General features: G+C 47.6%; 2 protein-coding genes across 5 annotated transcripts; one reads left to right on the top strand and one right to left on the bottom strand.

Moving 5' to 3' along the window:
• The first annotated feature begins 242 nt into the window (after positions 1-242).
• Positions 243-6,210, top strand: LOC311218312 (E3 ubiquitin-protein ligase RNF113A-like). Its single transcript, XM_084300961.1, has 10 exons — positions 243-379; positions 543-619; positions 737-841; positions 2,228-2,335; positions 2,615-2,724; positions 2,929-3,035; positions 3,526-3,615; positions 4,444-4,537; positions 5,246-5,352; positions 5,855-6,210. Exons 1-10 carry the CDS (start codon positions 280-282, stop codon positions 5,938-5,940), a joined length of 984 nt encoding a protein of 327 aa, XP_084157087.1. The 5' UTR covers positions 243-279; the 3' UTR covers positions 5,941-6,210.
• Positions 6,211-6,732: 522 nt separating this feature from the next.
• On the bottom strand, positions 6,733-17,837 carry STRADA (STE20 related adaptor alpha). Of its 4 annotated transcripts, none has more exons than XM_084301002.1 (13): positions 17,809-17,837; positions 17,636-17,711; positions 16,298-16,355; positions 15,682-15,710; positions 12,099-12,201; positions 11,454-11,575; positions 11,218-11,326; positions 10,968-11,091; positions 10,117-10,288; positions 9,695-9,799; positions 9,203-9,444; positions 8,648-8,690; positions 6,733-8,330 (listed from the first exon to the last, which is right to left on the bottom strand). In XM_084301002.1, exons 2-13 carry the CDS (start codon positions 17,669-17,671, stop codon positions 8,178-8,180), a joined length of 1,296 nt encoding a protein of 431 aa, XP_084157128.1. In that variant the 5' UTR covers positions 17,672-17,711; positions 17,809-17,837; the 3' UTR covers positions 6,733-8,177. The 4 variants fall into 4 exon arrangements, with proteins under 4 accessions (XP_084157128.1, XP_084157129.1, XP_084157130.1 ...); XM_084301003.1 differs by having other exon boundaries at positions 17,660-17,711; positions 17,809-17,835; XM_084301004.1 differs by lacking the exons at positions 15,682-15,710; positions 17,809-17,837 and having other exon boundaries at positions 17,660-17,708.
• Between the last annotated feature and the right edge of the window lie 1,208 nt (positions 17,838-19,045).

The following is a 19,045-nucleotide window of genomic DNA, read 5'->3' as shown; positions in this document are numbered from 1 at the left end:
CACCCCCTATACACCCCCTTGCACCCCCTTGCCCCCCCCGTGCCCCCCTTGCACACTCCCCCCCCCTCCCGTTGCACACCCGGTGCCTGGGGGGGGGGGGGCGCGAGCCGGGCCCCATCCCCGCGGCGCTGCGGGTTGCCATGGCGACGCGCGGGCCCCGCAGCAACCCAAAGGGGGCGTAGTCTATTTCCAAGCCCCGCCCCCTTCCCTTCCCCTCCCCTCCCGTCCCGCAGGGGGCGCCATGGCGCGGGCCCCCCCCCCCCTCCGTGAGGCCGCAAGATGGCGGACGCGGCCCCGGTTTGCGGCTTCGTCTTCAAGAAGCGGGGCCCGGCGGCGGGCCGGGGGCGGCGCAAGCGGCCCAGCAGCGACCAGGAGGGGGGTGAGGGCACCGGGGGGGGCGGCTCCGGGCTCTCAATGCGCGGGGGGAGCTCAGGGGGGTGAGGGGAGGGGGGCGCGGTGCCCGCCCTGCGGTTGCGTCCTGAGGGCGGGTGAGGGGGGCTCGGTCCTTGGCTCCCCCCTCAGCCCCTGGGTTCCTTCCCCAGAGAGCAGCGGCGAGGAGGGCAGCACCGTGGTGCGCAAGGAGAGGCGGCGGGAGGTCCCCAACCCCATGATACAGAAGGTAAGGGGGGCTGGGGGGGCATTGCTCTGGGCAGGGGGGATCCCCGGGGGTCTCTGAGGGTCCCTGAGGGTCCCTGGGTCCTGCCCGCCCTCACCCCGCTGTCTCCTCGCCCCCCAGACCAGGCGGTGCATGAAGGAGAGGCCAGCGTACGCAGCCAGCAGCAGCGAGGACGAGGATCCCTCCAAGGAGATCGGCGTCACCTACAAATCCACCAGGTCGGCGGTAAGGACAGAGCGCGGCGATGGTCCAGAGAGGCTCTGCGGATGTGGGATCAGTTATTCCTGCTTTTTAGCTATAGATGCATTGCTCTGTCCCTTCTCTCTTCATACACCTCGTGCTAGGTTTATTCTCCTGCTGCCCCCTGCGTTACTGGCAGGCCATCTAAGGTTGGTCATCCTCTCTTAGAGGTGGGAGTTAACCTTGCCCCACGTCACACAAAGTTTTCGGGAGATGGAGCACTTGAATCAGGTTTACCTAATTGTTAGGTTCATGTTTACAGCTTTAGAACAGCTTTCTCACCAAGGAATTCGAGTAACTTAGGAAGTACATCCATCTTTATTCTTGTGACTAGTGATGGGGTAAAAGCTACGGAGAGAGGTCAGTTTGGGATTGACAGGAGGCCCCTGAGGGTCCTCTTAACAGCTGGAGTGGAAAGAAGTCAGTTGTGAAGGTTTGGAGCTCTTTCTACTGGATTTTTCTCTCTCTCTCCTCTTTATGCAGAGAAATTGTGCTCATTAGTAAAAGTCTGGCCAGGATATAAGTAGTATTAAAAGCAAGTACCAATGTTTGGTGTATTGATTCTTTTTATTCCTTTTCAGTCTTATTTCCTCAGTCTCCGTGCCTCCATTTCTTCTGTATAAAATGGGAATAATGTCCAACTGTCCCCAGTCACAGATGCAGGATCAGACTTGGGTCTCCTTATCACATTAGAGACCAATATGAAAACTCGTGCTGTAATTATTCAACACTTTGGCTGCTGCAAAGGGGGGGGCTGCATATTGTTAGCCCTACTTGCTGCAGGAAAATGGGAAAGGAGGAGGTGACAGCCTTTGGGCTCCAGAAGCTTTTGGCATATAAGTTGGATTTGTTTTCAGTTCAGGCTGGTTATAATTATTCTTCAGTTTCTACGCAGCTGTTCCTGGAGAGCTGGAATAGGTGTCTGTTTGGTGCATTCAAGAGGAATCTAAACCAGATCTCTGTATTAAAACTGGGTGCAAGCCACCCACAGCTGGGTTAAAAGTTTGGATGTAACATCCTGCGTGTAGGCAGGACGGTCTCATGACTGGAGTGTTGAACACAGGAGACCTGAGCTCAATTTCCAGCTAAGCCAAGGCTGAGCTTGAGTGGTAAAGAGAGGACAAGCGTGTCCTGACCGTGCAGGCTAAAACTTGGGAGCAATCAGTAATTAGCATCCTGGCCTCTGCAAGCACTGCATCCAGCCTGGGGGGGATTCACTCAGGCATGTGGTGGAGGAAGATGCAAACTGCTGGAAGGTGAAGCAGGCCGTGCTCAGTACTAGCTCTGTGACCCACCCTCCAAGTAGCCAAGGAGCTTTGTCTTATGCGGGTTTTCACTTCGCCGTGGTCACAAATTGTTCTTGCTTTTCAGAAACCCGTCGGCCCAGAAGACATGGGGGCCACAGCAGTGTATGAGCTGGACACAGAGAAGGAGAAAGATGCCCAGGCCATCTTTGAGCGCAGCCAGAAGATCCAGGAGGTCAGTTGGACCTTGCTCTGTAGGAGCAGGTGCTATACTACAGGAGTACGTGTGTTTTACTCATCCCCTCCTGCATGCCAAGAAGAGTTGGGAGTCTTTTCCTCTCTTAAGGAGGACAAAAGTGTTGCCCTTATAAATAGAGGAACTTTCTGGATTTATTGATATCTTGGTATTAAGGAAGGCAGGGCTGGGCTGGGAGACTGTTGTCACAGATGTAAAAACTAATCCAGGACCTGAAGCTCTTCTGACCCTTAATAACTTTTTTTTTTTTTTTCCTAGGAACTGAGAGGAAAGGAAGATGATAAAATCTACCGTGGTATTAACAACTATCAGAAGTATGTGAAGCCCAAGGACACGTCCATGGGAAATGCCTCTTCAGGAATGGTCAGGTAGGTCGGGATGAGCCTTGGAGGAGTGGGATCAGAGAGGAGTTCAGGCGCTGTCCCCAAAGGCACTTGTTCGGGGCTTGAACTTTGCTGATCCTGCCAACTTGTTCCTGTCTAATGAGTCCGGTGTCTGGTTCTGACCAGGCCCCCAGGGGCCTTCTCCACCGCAGCGGTGCAGCTGGCCTGAGCCTTCTCCCACCCTTTCAGAAAAGGACCCATCCGTGCTCCAGAGCACTTGCGGGCCACGGTGCGATGGGACTACCAGCCTGACATCTGTAAGGATTACAAAGAAACGGGCTTCTGTGGCTTCGGAGGTGAGTGGGTCCTGCCTGCAGCTGAACGTGTGCTGCACCAGATCTGCAGGGGGATCCAAAAGGATCTAGTCCAGCTGGTGGTCCCATGTTTGTGGCATGCAGATGTGCACTTAGCACCTTACAGGCACCTGTTTGCAGAGCTAGCATGTGGTGCTGTTGCAGAATTGTTTTGTATAACGTTCACCTCGCTTGAGGCTGTGGGAAGGATGGGATTTCCTGACCCATATCCCACTTCCCACGTGGGTCAGTGCTGGATCTGTCACTGTGGCATACGGGGCACAGTGCTCATGGCCTGTCAGTCCTGAGGAGGAGAGATCCGGCCTGCTTGGCACTGCACAGGGAGGAAGAGCGGGGGTGGGTGGGGAAACAATCCAGTTTCACTTTGTCCTGGGCACAGCTCAGGCTGCCCCTGGATGAGGTGTCCTGTGGGCAGGTGGGCAGCTAGGCAGCAGGATGAAGATGTGAATCTGTCTTTCTTTGTACTCCTCAGACAGCTGCAAATTCCTCCACGACCGCTCGGACTACAAACATGGCTGGCAGATCGAACGGGAGCTGGATGAGGGCCGGTACGGAGTCAATGGTACGGCACCGCCCCGCTCCTCTGCCTCTCCTGAGACTGATTGTGGTGGTACCGCACGGTCCTGGTTCACTCTGGAGTGAACATGACTCAGGGACTGCGTTGTCTCAAATTGTGTAGGCCATGGCTTGAATTAATACCGGATAGAAAGGACTGTTCCACCTAGCTGTGGAACTCCCTGCTGTGGGATAATCTTAGTGCCAGGAATCGCTGACAGCGCTGAGCTAATCTGCTGCTTTCAGATAACTCCCTGGTGTCAGTGGGTTTCTGCTCTGTCTGTACAGAGGATAGCACGCTATTGTATGAGTCCCAGCCCTGTGGAGCTGGGGAGGTGCAACCATTTCCTGCCCCACGGATGCCCTGAAACTGGAATGCTTTCATGCTACATCATTATTTCTCACTCAGCGTCCATACCTGTGGCCCAAAACTGCAGCTGAGTGTTGCTCATGAACCCCTGTGCAGTTGTGGGGATGGGTGCAGTCCCTGCTCAGTAGGAGCTGTTGAGTTTGATAGCAGCTGCTTTGGGAAAAAAAAAATCTGAAAAGTTGGGGGCTGGAGGATACGTCCCTTCTGCGTCGCCCACTTGCTGCTATAAAAATTTGCTCTTGTGAGATGAGCAGCAGGCACGCTGGCTCATTAGACTAATTATATCTCAATCCCACACATGTTACTGACATCAGTGACACCCAGATGCCAGAACCCCATTGTTTCCAGCAGGGATTCAATCCCACCTGCTGAGCTCTCTCCGTGTTTAATATTTCGTGTCCCACGCATCAGCTGGCCTGGCTGCCTCTGCTCTTGCTCCAGTCTGGTTACCTTTCTCTTTTGCAGACGAAGAAAACTACGAGGTGAGCAGCGACGAGGAGGACATGCCTTTCAAGTGCTTCATCTGCAGAAGTTCCTTCAAGAACCCCGTGGTCACCAAGTAAGTGGTTATTTTAGCAGGGGGAGCCAAACGTCTGTTGCGGATCCAGTCCAGTAGTCATTCACTGCAGGCAAATCCAGTCACTGCCTGCAGGCTGGGAGGTGGAACCTGCTTCTTGTCTGCTATGGCTCTTCTGGTGGCTGTGGAAAGCCTCAGGTATTCAGGGAGCCTTGTAACTACATCAGAAGCGTCTCCTTGGTAGGGATCCCAAGCCTCTGTTGTCCAAGCACCTTTTAGATTCCCAAAAGATGCTGCGTGCTTGCATCATCTTTCCCTTGAGGTTTCGTTGTTTCTTTCCTCCTGAATGCTGACACCACACTGTGTGAGCAGAGAAACAGAAGCACGAGGAAGGCAAGAGGCCAAGGATGGGGTGCAGAGGGGACATCACACACTGCCAGCCCTCGCCCACAGTGCTGCCTGATACCTCCACACTTCCCCACAGGCAACACCACAACCTAAATTCAGCGCTTGAACCCGTGGTGACCCTGGAAGAGCTCGCTGATGGCTCTCTGCAGTCACTTCTGTGTCAGTAAAGCAATGCTGAAACACGTTTCCTGAGTAGAGGGGAGGAATGGGCCAGTGCTCCAGAGGAAGCTCTGCATGTAGCGTGCTTCTGCATCCCTCGGGGCTCAGTAATTAATTGTTTTTAACTCCTGGACACAGTGGCTGTGGCTGGGGACTGGCAGTGGCATCCATCTCCCCTTACAGGTGTAGGCACTACTTCTGTGAGAGCTGTGCCCTCCAGCACTACCGGAAATCCCAGCGCTGTTACGTGTGTGACAAGCAAACCAACGGCGTCTTCAACCCAGCAAAAGGTGAGGGGGAAAAGGCTTCAGCCTGGGAGAAGGGCTTTCAGCTGGAGCGTCTGCACGGCGCCAGTTCCCGATGCACGTTCGTGGTGTTTGCCCCGGCCCTAAGCTGGGGCTTGCAGCTGTTGGCTGCAGGCACAATTTCCTTTAGTGCCTGGAGACACCGAGGCATGGCCTGGGTGGCTCTGGGTGTAAAAACAGCATCTTGTGCTTGCCCAGATGAGGAGCTTGGGGAGGTGACCCTGGTGAGGGCAGGGGGAGGGTGCTGGGGAGCAGAGGCTGGGCTGAGGCTCTCGCTGGCAGGTCAGTGCTGCCCTGACTGCAGCATCAGATGCCCTGGGCCCAGCAAAGGGTGGCAGCTCCTAGCTCAGCCTCTGCGTAGGCGAGTGACTTTTGGCAGCTCCCCTGGTTCCTGGGGAGAGGGATGTTCATGGGTCCTGGGCCCTCAGCTGTGCTGCTGGACATCTCCCATAGCTAGAGTCTCAGCCTGCCTCTTCCTGTGTTTCAGAGCTCATGGCAAAATTGGAAAAACACAAGGCGGAGGAGGAGGAGGAGGAATCAGAGCATTCAGACCACGGAGAGGATCCACAGTAGCAAAGCACCGTTTTGTATTTAGCAGAATAAAGTTTTTATGGGGGAAACAAATACTGATCGCAGCAGTTGCCTTGGGACCAGCAGCTGTAGCCTGTGCGTGTTTGTCCAACCCACTGTTACTAAAATGCTGGCATGACTGGTGCCAGGGGCTTTGTTCACTGCTTTGTGAAGGCACAAGAGGTAAGCTGAGGTGTGGCTGAGTTCTGCCTGCTGCCACCATGCTGCTAGCAGGACTGCATGACGGCCTGCCTGAGTGTAGCAGCGGGCTTGGGGAAGGATTGAAGACCGTTCAGTTAGTTCTTAACAGCAATTTTTTGACAAGGTACTGCTGGTTCACGCCTAACTTTGCACTGATCCTGCTCGTGTCCCGCTGCTAGCTGTGGAAGCATAAAACTACCCCTAAGTTACAGGGAGCAATCGCTACCCTGAGCTTTAGGTCTGTAACCTTTAATTGTGTAGTAAGCTGAAAGCAGGGAGAGGAATGAGAAGAATTAGCTTGTGCTAGGTTCATCCAGCACCCTAGAAATGCTCACGCATTAGGAAGCAAGCTGGATTTCTGGAGGTAGGTGTGATTTATTACAGCTCAGAGGAGTGCATTCCTCCTGGCTTTTCTGCTTGCCTCCTGGTTCCTGGGGGAATTCAAGAGGTAAGTCACACAGGCTTTAGGACTTGGGTGGGCAATACCTCTGTGAGGAAGCATGTCACTAATGCCACACCAAAGGTTTTATGCTGCCAGTGCCACTTTGCTTTGATTTTTTTCTTGCTGCAAGTACCACTAACCCACTCCCTGTGCAAGGTTGGGTGAGAGGGATAGATTTTGGCAAGACGCAGACTTCATGAGCTGAGGTACAAGATCCAGCCTCTTAAGGAGCTGGGAAGACCGTATGCTTGCAGCACGAGCTTGTCATCACTGCTGGGATCTACTCCATCACCTTGCAGAAACAGCAGGCTTAAAAACTTCAGAAATATTTTATTTCTTTTGGCAAAAAACTAGAGTAACAAACTTTATCTGGGTTCAAGTACAGTTTATAAACACAAGAAGGACCTGTTGCCAGCACCACTACTCCCATCAACCACCCCTACAGGACTGGATTCTCAGTGCTTCAGTGAAGAGTAGAAAGACCTCCAGCACTCACGGTCCTTGGAAAGGTCAAACTAAAAGCCTTAAACACACCTCCAAAAACAAATACCATGGAATGGGGGAGAGATGCCATGGCCATGGAGCGAGGGAAGCCATGTGAAAAGCAAGCAGAGGCCTTTTTTTAACCTGGCATTCAGTCAGGGAAGGTGGAACAGCAATGGTAAGAGAAGGCTTGAGCTAATTCTGTACGTGATGTTCAAAGAGGAGTTGTGAATAAGGATTCTGCATGAAAATCAAATTACTTCCCCTCTATGCCAAGTTAAGTCAGTGAGAACAAGCTGGTGTGAATGTTTCATGCTGTGAAACCAGCCCAGCTAACAGAAGGCTGAACTAGATATGCTGTAGGGAGTAAAAATGCTGGTACGTTGCACAGAATTACACACGGCAGTCATTGACCCAGGCAGCCACGGGAGGAGAGGCTGGAATGCCGTGCCCTGTCTGACCTGGAGTTCAGAGTACTCAGCATCAAGTGAGGAGTCTCTCCAAGGGCTCTCCCAAACTGGAAAAGTGCTGCAGAGGAACATTCAACACACTGAATGTGCCCAAAACAGAATCAGGTCATCCCAAAACAGTGACTAAGAGCACACACTTTTTTTTTTTTTTTTCCCCCACTTAAAAGTTACCTGGTGACAACGCAGTAACTAAGCTGACCAGCTCTAAGAAAACGCCCAAAGCTAAGAGCTGCCTCCTTCCCCTTCTTAACTCTAAGGCACCCTTAAAAAGAAAGAACAAAAGAGGATGGGGACATGCAGCCTCTGACTGTGATACAAGGAAGCGAATGATTTTTAGAAACAGAAATAGAGACCCTAACTAAACAGATCCGCTCAACCCACTCTGATGTTCTCAGCTGCAAGGACTGGGGCTTGGGGCCCTGCACCAACTGGAATACTCCGCAGCTCCTTGGGGTTGAGCCTTTTCCAGCTCAGGTCTGTCCATTTGTTTCCAGGCTACTTTCCAAGTAAACAGGCAGCTGAAGTTCCTTCCCAAGGACCTGTAAACTCTTCTACATGTAACATTCATCACCTTTTATGAACAGGACCAATAAATTACAATGTCCAGGAAGCTCCTCCAGAACCACGTATAGTCCCTGTTTGTTCTAGAACTCCCAGTCATCCACGTCTAGCTGCTCCAGGTTTGACACCAGCCCAAAAATGCCACTGGGATCCTGGGGCCGCGTTCCTTCAAAATTGGTGATTGGGGTGACGGGGCGCAGAAGTTCAGGGAGTGCTTCAGAAGCACGGCGCTTGATCTGCACAAAAAGGAGAGAGGTCAGGTGCTGAAATGCCTCCCCAGACAGACAGTGCTGTCCTCCTGCCTGCATCGAGAGAAGTTGCAGCCCCACAGAACAGGCAGCTGCTTCCAGAGCTACCTCACTCCCAGAGAACAAGCACCTCATTCTCCTTCCTGGAGAAGCTGACAATCACCAAGCAGCACCAAACTAACTTAATTTTTCTGTGATCTGAAAGGATTAAGCAACTCAACACTCCCACCCTCAGCTTCAGTGACACAGCAAGCTAATGACTGCAAAAAAGCCACTGTTCTCTGCATATTAAATGAATTCCTTACCTGTTTGAAAAAGGGATGATTAAGGAGAGCGCCTGCACTGGGCCTGTAGAAGGGAGTTAGAATAAAGCAAGCACAGAAGAAAAATTAGTCAGTGATATTTTGTCCTTTCAAGATGCTCAAGTGTAGTTCTGTGGGCAGTTCACTGTCACAACCTCGTCCCAACCCCTCCCTCACACCAGCTCTGGCACTCAAACTTTCTGAAGACTGAACTCACTAACGCAGCAGAAAGCTACCCCTGCTCTTCACACCTCGTGGAGTGGTCTGATGAGCACCAGAAAGACAGAGCAGGACCTCTCAGCTCCCCAAAGAAGGTTGCAAAGCAGAGCTATGAACTCCGAAAGTCTTCAGGCTCTCTTAAAGAATATCTTAACCTGCTTTTAACACTGCTTTTGTTCTGCATACTTTACATACTCCTCTCAATGCAGATCACATCCTCGCCCAGCTATAGTTTTGGAAAAAAACTTCAAACAACCTTTGCTGGCTCTCCTGGTTCAGTCAGCCCCTAGAACGGTGCTCGTGGCATGGCTGCGAAGAGCAGCTTTGGCCTGGCTTTACCTGAAGTCCGGGTTCCGCTGGAGGCACTGCCCTACGAAGTTGTGGAAGCAGGCGGAGAAGGTCCGCAGGTAAGGGTGCAAGGCTGACTCGCCGTTGGCTGCTCTCACGTTGCTGACGGCCATGCTCTCGCCCAGCCCGTAGTTAGCGCTTGAACGCGAGGTTTTCATGGTCAGCTCATCAGCAGGAATAGTGGTGGTGTCTAGCAGGCAGGGAACAGTTCCGTTCAGCTTTTCCAACAGCATCTGGAAATGAAGGGACATCAACATCCCATGCATGCCATCTCAACAGTTAAAATTCCTCAGTAGATTTTTAATGTCCTCAGCGTTTGGACACCAAAGGTTTAATACAGCAGCACAGCAGTTCTACAGGAAAAGCAGCAATGAGAAGGGAATTCAGGGAGGCACAGCACCCTCCTGTTTTCACAACCCCGTGCTGCAAGGCAATTCCACATGCTCAGATGAAAACGAGAAGGGAAGAACCTTTAAATCTTACCTGAGTGGAAGGCATGTCTTTAAATGGTACGTGTCCATTTGCCAGCTCGCAGGCTGTTATCCCTATGCTGTAAATGTCAGACTTTGCATCATAACCCTGGAGATTCTAAAAGAAAAGGAAATTAAAAATTGTGGACTTGCAATGTGGACAGGCAATGCTCACGACTCGCCATGCAGAAGAACAAACCCAAATGATTAGAGCAGAAATGGCACAACCCACATATAGGATGGTTTGGTGGTGGTGGTAGTAGTTTTAAGCTAAAAAGTATAAAGCAGGATGCTCATCATGAGAAAAAGCAACACTGTGGCTGTTTTTCTTCTCCCAGAACAGGCCCTAAAACCTCAGAAAATTACACAGAGATGCTATGTATCACTGAGCACAAGCCGTAGTTTTTTTGTTTTGTTTTGTTTTTTATAACATACCTGCTGCAAGACTTCAGGACTGAGCCAAGGTAGGACTTTGATGCTGTATTTGGGGAAGTCATGAACAACTTTGAGTCGCTGCCCATGGTTAATCATACTCAGATTACTTCGCAGGCCGGAGAGGTACACCTTCCCATCTACGGAAATCAGGATATGGCTGGCTTTCACACTCCTTGAACAACAACAAAAGAAGTCAGGTTTTCTGCCCTCGGATGATTTATGTTCCTTACAGCATCCCCAGGAACCCTGCTAGTGCGGAAGTGCACTACAGAGGATTTAAGGCAGGAACACTTGAGCTGAACAACTTTTACAGTACATACAATAAATGTAGTGACCATTAATAACCTAGGACATTCTGTGTTTGAAATTTACTTTCACAACAGGATATATCAGAGGAAAGGAAAAACATGCTAAAGGATGGACATGGTGATTTAGGAAGAGATTAAAAAACACTGCAGCACTGAAGAGAAAATCAACCCTGGCAAGCACCTGTGGAAAGGATAAAAGCATGCTGGGGGCTGAGAGTCCTGATGGCCATCCTGAATGCTGTGCAAAACTATGTATACAAGCAGTAAGAGGACTTGATTCACTCACTTTGCATTTTCCCAAAATAAACTTTCTGTGGCAAGGAGAAGCATGGGACTAGAGGTTATGGACTCGGGACCTTCTGCAGCAACAGGACAAATTTCCCCTCGCTGTCAGTCTCAATTCAGAGACTCTACACAGCACCTGAACAGAGCCTTATGTCTGCCTGCCAATGTGGTTTGTTGTGACTTCAGACACTGGTCTTCAGGGTACAGAGGTAAGTTTATTGCATAGTGACATTTTTTTTAAAATTATTATTATTTTACCTATGTACATAGCCCATATGGTGGATGTAGTCAAGTGCTTTCAGTACGCCTTGGAGGATATATGCAATCGCCAATTCACTCATCCCATCCATAAAATGGGTACAGATCAAATCTTTTGCAGAACCTAAAAAGAAACAAAACACCTCTTCAGTGGTCAGAAAAAAAAGGATGCTCCAACAAAGATGCAACACCTCTTAAACCTGATTTAACAGGATATGACGGCCAGTCAAGGTATTCCCCCCCCACCTACCATAGGCCATGAATGATGTTACCACCCACAGCTCATTGTCAGCTATGAAAGTTGCTTTGTATGGCACAATGTTAGGGTGGTTGAAGAGCTTGGAAACGTGAAGTTCCCCCTAAAAAACAAAAAAAGATATTTTGATTCGAGTAAATGCAGAAATATGAATACAGGATTGATAAGCACTGTTCTTGCCATCTATTCTCTCCTAAACTTGCACTATTGTATTAGTGGATTCCTGTTACCTGCAAGAACGTGACCATTTCGTTGGTGCAGGCTTCCAAGTTAACTCTTCTGACAGTGACATACTCCCCTGAGGGTTTATACCTGGCCAGGTTCACAACCATCAAGTCTTCAAAGCCTCTGCCTGAAAGAAAAGGCAATAAAGCTTCAGCAATATTTCTGGAGCACACACTTCTAAAGAACTCCTCCAGTCCTTGACCCTTAAATAATCTTTATACTCATTTACTCAAACTATTTATGGCCTTGTGAAAGAAAGTAATTGTTCCATCAGATACCATTTCCCCTAGCATGTATCCCATGGAGAGAAATTATCCTAGCCAGCCAGTTAGTATTATCCAGTCTTTCAAGTTCAAAATTGAGCCAGAAGTAAAATGATTTGGCCACAGCCCCTCCAAGGACAGGGTTTCAGGGTCCTTCTGCTGACTTTGTACTTTATACTCAGTATTGTTAACGCGCCACATGCCTCTTTGGGTTGCAAGCCTTTAGGATAAGCATCTCAGTTTTTATTAAAGTGATTTTTTAATCAAAGAAGAAGGGCATCCGATGTCAAAAAATAAATAAATAATCAAGAAAAGGCCAACAAGTCTGCAGAAATTACTCTCTTTGCAGAGCAGACTTCCGATCCTCCAGCCCACAAGTAATCTTACCTATGATAGTGAGCAACTCGTAGCAGCTGCTGTCTGGGAGGAAGTTGCTCATGGTGTCCCTTTTAGGGGAAGAAGCTATCGACTCGGAGCTCGCCTCATTTGTCTAGGGAAAAAATAAAGTCAGGTCAAAAGAGATAAAGATTACACGTGGTAGAAAAGTCATCTGTTCCTTATCATACACACTCAATATGACAAAACTATAGAAGAGACAATTTAACTGCTGTTAAAACAATTAATAGTTAAATATCAATCAAAATCCAGGAGATGCCTCATTTCAGAAGATCCAGACATCTGTGTTTTAATCAGGTAACCGTAAAAGGCAATATTCTCACTTAGGTTAAGCTAAAATTTACTTAGAAATACTTGGATAAAGCCAATTACTATTCCCCAGGACAGCCTGAGCATTGCTTTATGGTAACTGTCTTCCTCCTATTATTTACAGACTTCTGTGTCACCCTCTCGCCTGAGCAAAGGCCAAAGGAAAGCTTGTTCACAGCACCTCCCTGCACCGTGGCAGTCAGCATTCCTGCCTGAAGTTGGGGCTTCTGGTTTTCAGCTGCTCATCTGTGAGAAGAGCAGCACAGCTGAAGCTGCTCAGCCAAACATCAAAGTGATAAACCCACCTCAGCAAAAGTATGAAGGTCAGACACACGTGAAAAGAAAAGCTCCAAATGAAAGCAAAAATTTAGCTGCAATGCATTTGTGCTTACAGGGAAAAAAGAAAAAGGATAGAAAAAAAAACTCACACCACGCAGGGAAGCAGCGCTCCTAAGCCTACCAACGACACCACCCTGACACATCTGACACAAAGCTAAACGATTTACAATCACAAAATCTTTTCGAGCAGGAACTTCTTGCAAGTTCCTTTATACCTTGCAACTCACTTAAGTTTCCAAAGTCACAAGGAGTGCATCCTAATGGGGATCCAAATTTATTTGGTGTCTAAGTCCAGACGTAGTAATGTCAAATTTCTAGCACATTAACTCCTGACATTTGGAACCCCAGCTCATTTTTGCCAACTCATTCCTCATCAACTGCAAGTGCCCTTTATCAGACCTTTCCTCATGATTCATGAAGTAGAAGAAGCTTGTCCCTTTTCCTGCAGTGACAGCGAATACTCTCTTTTCCATTGCTGAAAGATGGAAATGACACAGTGGCAGCTGAAAAACAAGGCACTGTTCTACGCTCAGCCAAGGGTAAATGTAGTGCAACAAGAGCAGACATGAATTCACCGTAAATTAATTACCTTTGGTTCTGTTTGAGGGTTCAGCTCCTGAGAAGCTTTCATCTCTAAGTGTACTGGGGAGTAAGTTGCTATTCAGGCTTCCTAAGTTCAGCTTTTTGACTGCCTCTGACCAGCATACGTTTTACTTCTGTCTACCTTAAAAATAGGTTTGGTTTTCAGTTATAGGAAAAGGTGAAACTTTGCTTTGAGAACAGTGCTAGGACACAACTCCAGCTCAAACAACTCTAGTACAGCAACTCAGCTGGCGCCTATTTCAGGGTAACCCACCCCTCAGATCTCAAAACCTTTACTTCCAGTCCTAGCACTACACCGTGCTGTGGCTTGGCTGAAACAGGCAGCAACCTTCCACTCCCTCTTTCAAACTTCTGCTAAAGATCCTTGTCAATTCTGACTTGGATTGTGTCACTCGTTACTTCTGCCATCAATTTCACACAGAGACACACAGGCAGATGGAAACCTCTGAAGCAGAAAGGCACCACCAAGGAAAGGAAAGCAGAAGGCTCTGATAAGCAGCGGTGTGCAGCAGTGACAGCTGGTGAAACGCGGAGCAGCACGTTAAGTGGTTTGCTTTAATAAACTCCACTCCAAATACAGCGTAAGCCAACAAAACAGATGCGAAAAAATAAATAAATTTAATCTTATGAATGGTGCAGGCTGTTTCAACAGGAATGGAAAAAGGCTGTAAAATCCCTATTTAAAAGTTTTCCAGAACATCAGAGGTCTTCACTCACCTGTCTTCGTGTTAGCAGTGACCAATAACTAAGTTAATGCACAAGGAGCTCTACCAGAAATTTATCAACATCATACGAGAGTTTAAAAAAAAAAAAAAAAAAAGTTAAACTGAAATGTCACTCATGAAATACTGCAAAAAAGCTCCTCTGTGGTTTCACACGGGACAACTTTTGGTGTATGGTCAAAAGCAAAAGCAGCTGCGAAATGAAGTCACGTACAACTGGCTTTATGGCCCGACATTCATTAGGAGCTAGCTGTAGGGCTTGTTGATCAGATTTTAATTGGAAATAGGTTTAAGGAAATTAATCTTTGAAAGATAACTGCTGTTACAAATGCCGTAAGAAAATCAGTTATATGATGCTCGCAAGAATCTGCCTCTGCCAAATCACATCCGTCTGAATTAGGAAGAGGGAAAGTTGTTTTTGTTCTGCTGCCTTCCTCACCACCTCCTCGCTCCTTCACTCCCTTTCAGCATGAGCTACAGAAATTTTCCTCCTGCCCCTTTCCCCAATTATTTGCCTTTTTGTATAGCCATGATAGAAAAAGTAAGCTTTTATTTAGCTGTAAAAATTAAAATAGTCACCAATATCACTGTGGTGTCCAAAAAACCAAGGGAACATTTGAACAAAAATGATGCAGATGCTGATCTCCATTTGCTTCCAGCACAGCATATGCTGGACGCTCAGCAATTAAATAAGGTGTGAATTCACTTGACTTTATACAAAACGTTCTGTATAGATCTCATGTTTTCAGCTTTGTTTGTGCCAGCAAATTACAGACACTGACACAAAATCAATTATAACAGCTTAAGCTGACACACTTATAAACAAATCACACTTAATTCCTGTTTGTAATTGCCTTAAACTAAAGCAACACCTGCACACAGAAACGTTTCAGTATGGTGTGGGCAGGTAGGAAACCATTTAGACCAATATATTCTGCTATAAATCGTGCATAATGCACCACGCACCACGGAATCAGGGCCTGCAGAACAAAAAGCAAAGGTGAAGTTCTCAACTGTCCCATTTTGGCTGTATGTTTTTGAACAGACACTCCTCATTTGTAAGTGACTTTAGTTCTTAAGAGGCAGAGCTCCCAGAATTGGCTCTGAGGAAGAGCAGCCAACAGGACATAAAGTCACTCAAACTGCAAATTACACGATGTTTGGTTCTGATGCTGGAGCCTCTGATGTGACTGCTCTGCAGGGAAAAGTAAGGAAGCCAGAATCAGCGTGTCCAGAAGGGAATGCTGGCTTAGAACGGCCAAAATAAAAATTTGGGGGCCATTTTCAGAAGTCTCATAGGCTAACCTCTTCCCTCAATTCCAAAAGAATTCAAAGAGATCAGCATCTCTGAAGAATCGGACCCAAATCACCTCAAAAGGGAGACCCTCAAATCTGAGAGATTAACTTTAGTTTTGGCTAGTCACGTCCAGTTTTAATACCACACACCAAAACCTCCACTCCAGGGTGAAACCTGTCTCCACACTTGTAGAGCTAAATATAGAGATGAAATATAAAACTAAGGTAAAAAGAAAAATCAAACTTTCACAAGGATAATCTCCATGCAATGAACCACAGCACCACAGCCTGCAAAAGCCACTTACTTTTCTCCGAGAGTCACCCGGAGGCTGCTCTGGAGTAAAGAAATTAATTGTTCACCAAATTGTGTTCAACAGACACCCATTAAAAAATATAGTTGGAACTTACTGAGGAAAACTAAGTAAATAACCCTGCGTGATACTTACTGATAGCACATACATACAAATATATTGTAGACAAAGATTTAATTTACAGATAATTACATTAAAAATAATCAAACGTAGTACAAGAATGGGAATTAAAAAGATTCAAACAGTGCTACTGTTCAGATATTGCACATAAATGTAAACTGACATTGACAAGTGACATACATACTTAGCCTAAATACAGAAGAAGCTGTCTAAGGGTTATTTATTTAAAGTAGTGAAAGTTTCTCCATGCCCTCTAGAAGCAAAATCTAGACGAGACCTTGATTTCCTATGTTCTGACTGCTTTCTAAGTCACCGACCAAGATTTCTGCATCGTGGTGGAAGATTTTGCTTGTTCCACGCAAAGCAGACCAGAAACCAACCAGCTCTCCTACGGGCACACTGGGGAGCTATCAGCAGAGTTTCAAAACCCATTTTCACTCGTGAATTATAATTAACCTTCCCAATGTCATCCAACGAGAGGAAAACTTACCTCCAAACAGTTCAAACTCTCTTAAGCCCTCAACAATGAACTTTTCCGACACCCACCGCTAAAAGAAAAAAAAAAAAAGAAAAAGAAATTAGTTATTTCCTTCAGAGACAATCTACTCCCTCTTCCCTCCTCACCCCCCAAATCAAAAACTAAACCACAATGCTAACACTTCTACGATTTTACTGTGATCTAAAAGCTGTGACATCAGAGCTACTTCCTTACTCTGGACAAGAACGTTACCTGTGCATGCACCCAGCAAGCACCTCGGTGCTGCCGCCCCTCCTGGATAGCATGCACTCGCAGTAAAGTTCATTTTTGATTATTCAGACAAAAATCTTCATATGTGCACATAAAAATAGTAAGCATGCTATGCACCCTTATACAGGCAAATAAAAGTTCCTTTGGGTGTAACAGGTGTGAAAAAGATTCAGCTTTTTATAACAAGACATTGTCTTAGAGTTCTGAGGACTATTTTGGCAATATATCCATTAACTACAAGTAAAATTAAAACCCAAGTATTGTAAAGCTGTAGTTCCCTTCCAGAATTCATGCTTAAAATTCAGAGCAAGCATTAAGCATTAGCTTGTGCAGAGAAAAGTTTCTACCATTCCAATTGGCTTTGTGATTTGAAAAAAACAGGCCTGCATATATAATAGGGAATAAAACATACAATTTTAGGCTTGCAGAGCATTGATTAAGTTAGCATTAAATTAAACAGTCAGGAACAGCAGCACATTAGAGCCTGTCAGCTCAGTGAAAGCAGTGAGGAAAGGGGTTATGTCGCTTGGTGTGAGCGAGGCCAGTCTTGGAAAGCGCCTGTCTTTGGTGTCAGTGACTCAAAACGCACAGTGCAGCACAACCCTGTCGGTTTGAGTCACTAGAAGTGCTTCTGTTGTGTAAAACCAATCACTTTGACACTCAAAAATACAGAATTAAGCAACGCTGATGTTTAACTTCCCAAACTCAGCCAGGTTCAGGAAAAGAAGAGCTGTACGCGGTGCAATGAGGGCAGGCGCTTCGTGAGGAGAGGCCGGAGAGACTCGGCTTTCCCTTAAATATAATATTTATTGTAAATGCCGGGTGCTGCACGCGGAGGGGGTGCACGCGTGCGGGGAGCGAGTGTACAAGGAGCAAGTGTGCAAGGAGCAAGGGAGTGAGTGTGCAAGGAGCAAGTGTTCCGGGTGCAAGTGTGCAACAGCAAGCGTGCAAGGAGCAAAGGTACAAGCAGCAAGCGTACAAAGGAGCAAGTGTGCAAGGTGTGCAAGGACTGCAAGCAGGCAGCGCCCAAGCGCGGTTCCCGAAGGGGCCGTGGCGCTCCCGGCGGGGGGTAACACTCACCCTCAGGCGCTCGGGTTTACTTACAAGGAAAGACATGGAGGCCGCGGGTGCGTCGCCACACGCTGCGGAAGGCAACCTGGGGGACGAGAGCGGCTCAGCTCCGGCCCCGGCCCCTCCCGGCCCCTCCGCGCCCCCCCCCGGTCCCCTCAGCCCCGGCCCCGGCCCGGCCTCACCTCAGCGCCGCGGCCACCGCGCACCGGCAGGAGACGCCGCGTGTGACGCCAGCACGGCGCTGCGCGTGACGTCAGCGCGCCGCTACTGCCGCGCCTAATGGCGGCTCGCGGGCCCGCGCACCTGAAGGGGGGGGAGGCGGGCGCCATGTTGGCTCCTGTCAGGGTGCCTCAAAACGGCCCTCCTACGGGTACGGCATCCGCCTCCCTCACAAAAAATACACTTTTATACCCTAAACGGGACAAATAAGGTGTTGAGGTGCTGAGAGGAATGTTACAGTAGGCAAGGGGAGTAGCTGAAAGGAACACAGAGTCCAGCAAACTAGGCAGGCGGAGTGTTTCAATCATATTTTACTCTTCATTAGGTAGTTCATTTGAATGTTCATATTACAAAATTAGCTGCCATAGGACTTCAGGAACACTGTCGACTTATTCAAAAAAAGAGCACAAACTACTATTTCCTTTCCAAGAACTTCGTGAAACAAGACCACGTTAATCTTTAAAGCTAAATAGTGCTAAAATTTCACATGATCTACATTAGTTTTGGTTTTAAATTAATTTTACCAACCATTATAAAATTAATGTATTTGCATGTATCAGGTTACAGACTTCTGCATTTAAGTCAGCTTGAAGTACCCCATGCTGGAACAAGAATTTTAAGCAATTGCTGTTTCAACAGCAGCTCGCCCTTATTGCCTCAGAACAAAATTTGCACATATTATTGAACAAGAAAAATGCAAGACATTGTTTCCCCACAAATCTGTAAAAAGTCTGTTACAGCAACAATATAACACCTGCGAGACAGGAAGCATTTATAAAATGCAGAGCTCTCAGTTAGCCAAGTGTTTGCACAAGGACGCTCACTTCCTTCCCCGATATACTCAAAAACCTGAAGTGACCACTTATCAGTGGAAGAGGATACACAGCCTCTGAAGCAGTTTTACTTTCTTGGGGAAATTGGCAATAGCAGATACTTCACTGAATCTAGCTTCTTGCTGGAGTGAATTAGGCAGCAGCTGCTAAGACTAGGAGAAATGTTTTTGAGGCAAATTTGTACAGTTAAAATATTCAAGGAAAAACTAGCTGAAGCTGCTAACTCACCATGCACTCAACTCCTGAAGAAACACCACGCTGACGTGACAGACTTGACATCATATTAAGCTTGCAGCACTCAAAACCACAGGTAAGAAGTAATGCTCATGTATTCCATTCCCTGGTATCTAACCCATCTACATGTTTT

This window comes from Netta rufina (assembly GCF_964035555.1).
Source record: "Netta rufina genome assembly, chromosome: 24".
Taxonomy (NCBI): Eukaryota; Metazoa; Chordata; class Aves; order Anseriformes; family Anatidae; genus Netta; species Netta rufina.
This window is presented reverse-complemented; position numbering and strand designations above follow the sequence as displayed.